This window comes from Myzus persicae, unplaced genomic scaffold (assembly GCF_001856785.1).
Source record: "Myzus persicae strain clone G006 unplaced genomic scaffold, MPER_G0061.0, whole genome shotgun sequence".
NCBI lineage: Eukaryota > Metazoa > Arthropoda > Insecta > Hemiptera > Aphididae > Myzus > Myzus persicae.
Window position 1 is genome coordinate 125,620 of NW_019104170.1, and position 1,404 is coordinate 127,023.

Sequence of the window (1,404 nt, forward strand, 5' to 3'; positions counted from 1 at the left end):
TTTGTTAAATAATTTAAATTTATAGTAATAAATATGGATTCTCAAGTAGAAATTTTGATGTTAGAAGTTCAAAAAAAGCCTATATTGTACAACATGAAAGACAAGAATCATCGTAATCGACTTTTAGTAGATAGAGCGTGGGAAATTGTGGCCTCCAAAGTTGAAATGCCATGTAAACTCTTTTATTAATTATTATTTATTATTTCTTGTAACATTTATGTTATATTATTGTATAATATACCTTATATTATTTTTCAAATTCTGTACATAAAGTGAACGTGTATTTATATTAAATATATTTTCATTCCTGTTCAAATTCTTTATTTTAATTAATTTTATTAAAAAAAATAATAATAGTATAAAATAGTATTAACAATTTAATAGTATAAACCAATAAACCGCTCTACTGTACAGTTGATGTTGACTTGAATATTTTTATATTGCTTTTAGTAATGCCATTGATTATTAAATAGCATATAACAATCTATTACTAGTTATAAAACATACATCATTGTAAATATATAAATATACATAATTTAATTCTTATGGTCCATAAAATATTTACAAAATTTATTTCGCACTTCAATCGCTGAATGAGATGCACGGTTATTTTTTCTTGAAGTTCCAATATTAAAATTTTTTCTACTTTCGTATACCATCTGTGTCTACGAAACCATTAAATTCTTTTGGTACATCTTCAAAGTCTATAATTATATTATGAAGGACTGCAATAGCCTGAACAATTTTAGTAGCTTTATCAACACTTGTCTCAATTGGTTTATTTAATATTCTCAATTTGGCTGCTGCAATACCGAAAGAACATTCTACCGTCATTCTGGCTCTAGATAAGTTATAATTGAAAACTGCTTTTTCTTGATCTTGAAGTTGATTTCTAGGGAATGGTCTCATAAGATAATTCCGTAAAGGAAATGCCTCATCCCCAATAAAAACATACGGTACAATAATGTTACTGTTTGGCAATTCCTCTTCTTTTGGTATAATTAGTGAATTATTTTCTATACATTTTAGAAATTTTGAATTCGACAGCACTCCACCGTCACTGTCTTTTCCGTAAGATCCAATATCGACGGTTATAAATTTATAATTAGCATCAGTTACAGCCAGTAGGTTAATAGAAAAAAAATGTTTGTAATTATAGTACATACTGCCGGAATTCGCCGGGCATTTTATACGGATGTGTTTCCCATCAATGCTTCCAATACAGTGTGGAAAACCCCATTTTCTATAAAACTCTTGTGCAATTTTTTTAAACAAGTCTGAAGATGGAGTAGGTATATGGATTTTTTGCAAACATTCCCATAAAGCTTCACCCCGACAATTGTAGCAATAGTGGATTTTCCAATTCGAAAAGAATAAGCTAATCGTCTGAAAGGAGTTCCACTC

At 28.5% G+C, this 1,404-nt stretch overlaps 1 protein-coding gene across 1 annotated transcript; it reads right to left on the reverse strand.

Moving 5' to 3' along the window:
• Nucleotides 1-642: 642 nt before the first annotated feature.
• On the reverse strand, nt 643-1,164 carry LOC111039596 (protein ALP1-like). The gene has a single exon (XM_022323173.1). It carries the CDS (start codon nt 1,162-1,164, stop codon nt 643-645), a length of 522 nt encoding a protein of 173 aa, XP_022178865.1.
• Between the last annotated feature and the right edge of the window lie 240 nt (nt 1,165-1,404).

Coding starts and splice junctions, on each gene's coding strand:
- LOC111039596 (XM_022323173.1), bottom strand. CDS start 1,164: ATGTACTATAATTACAAACATTTTTTTTCTATTAACCTACTGGCTGTA.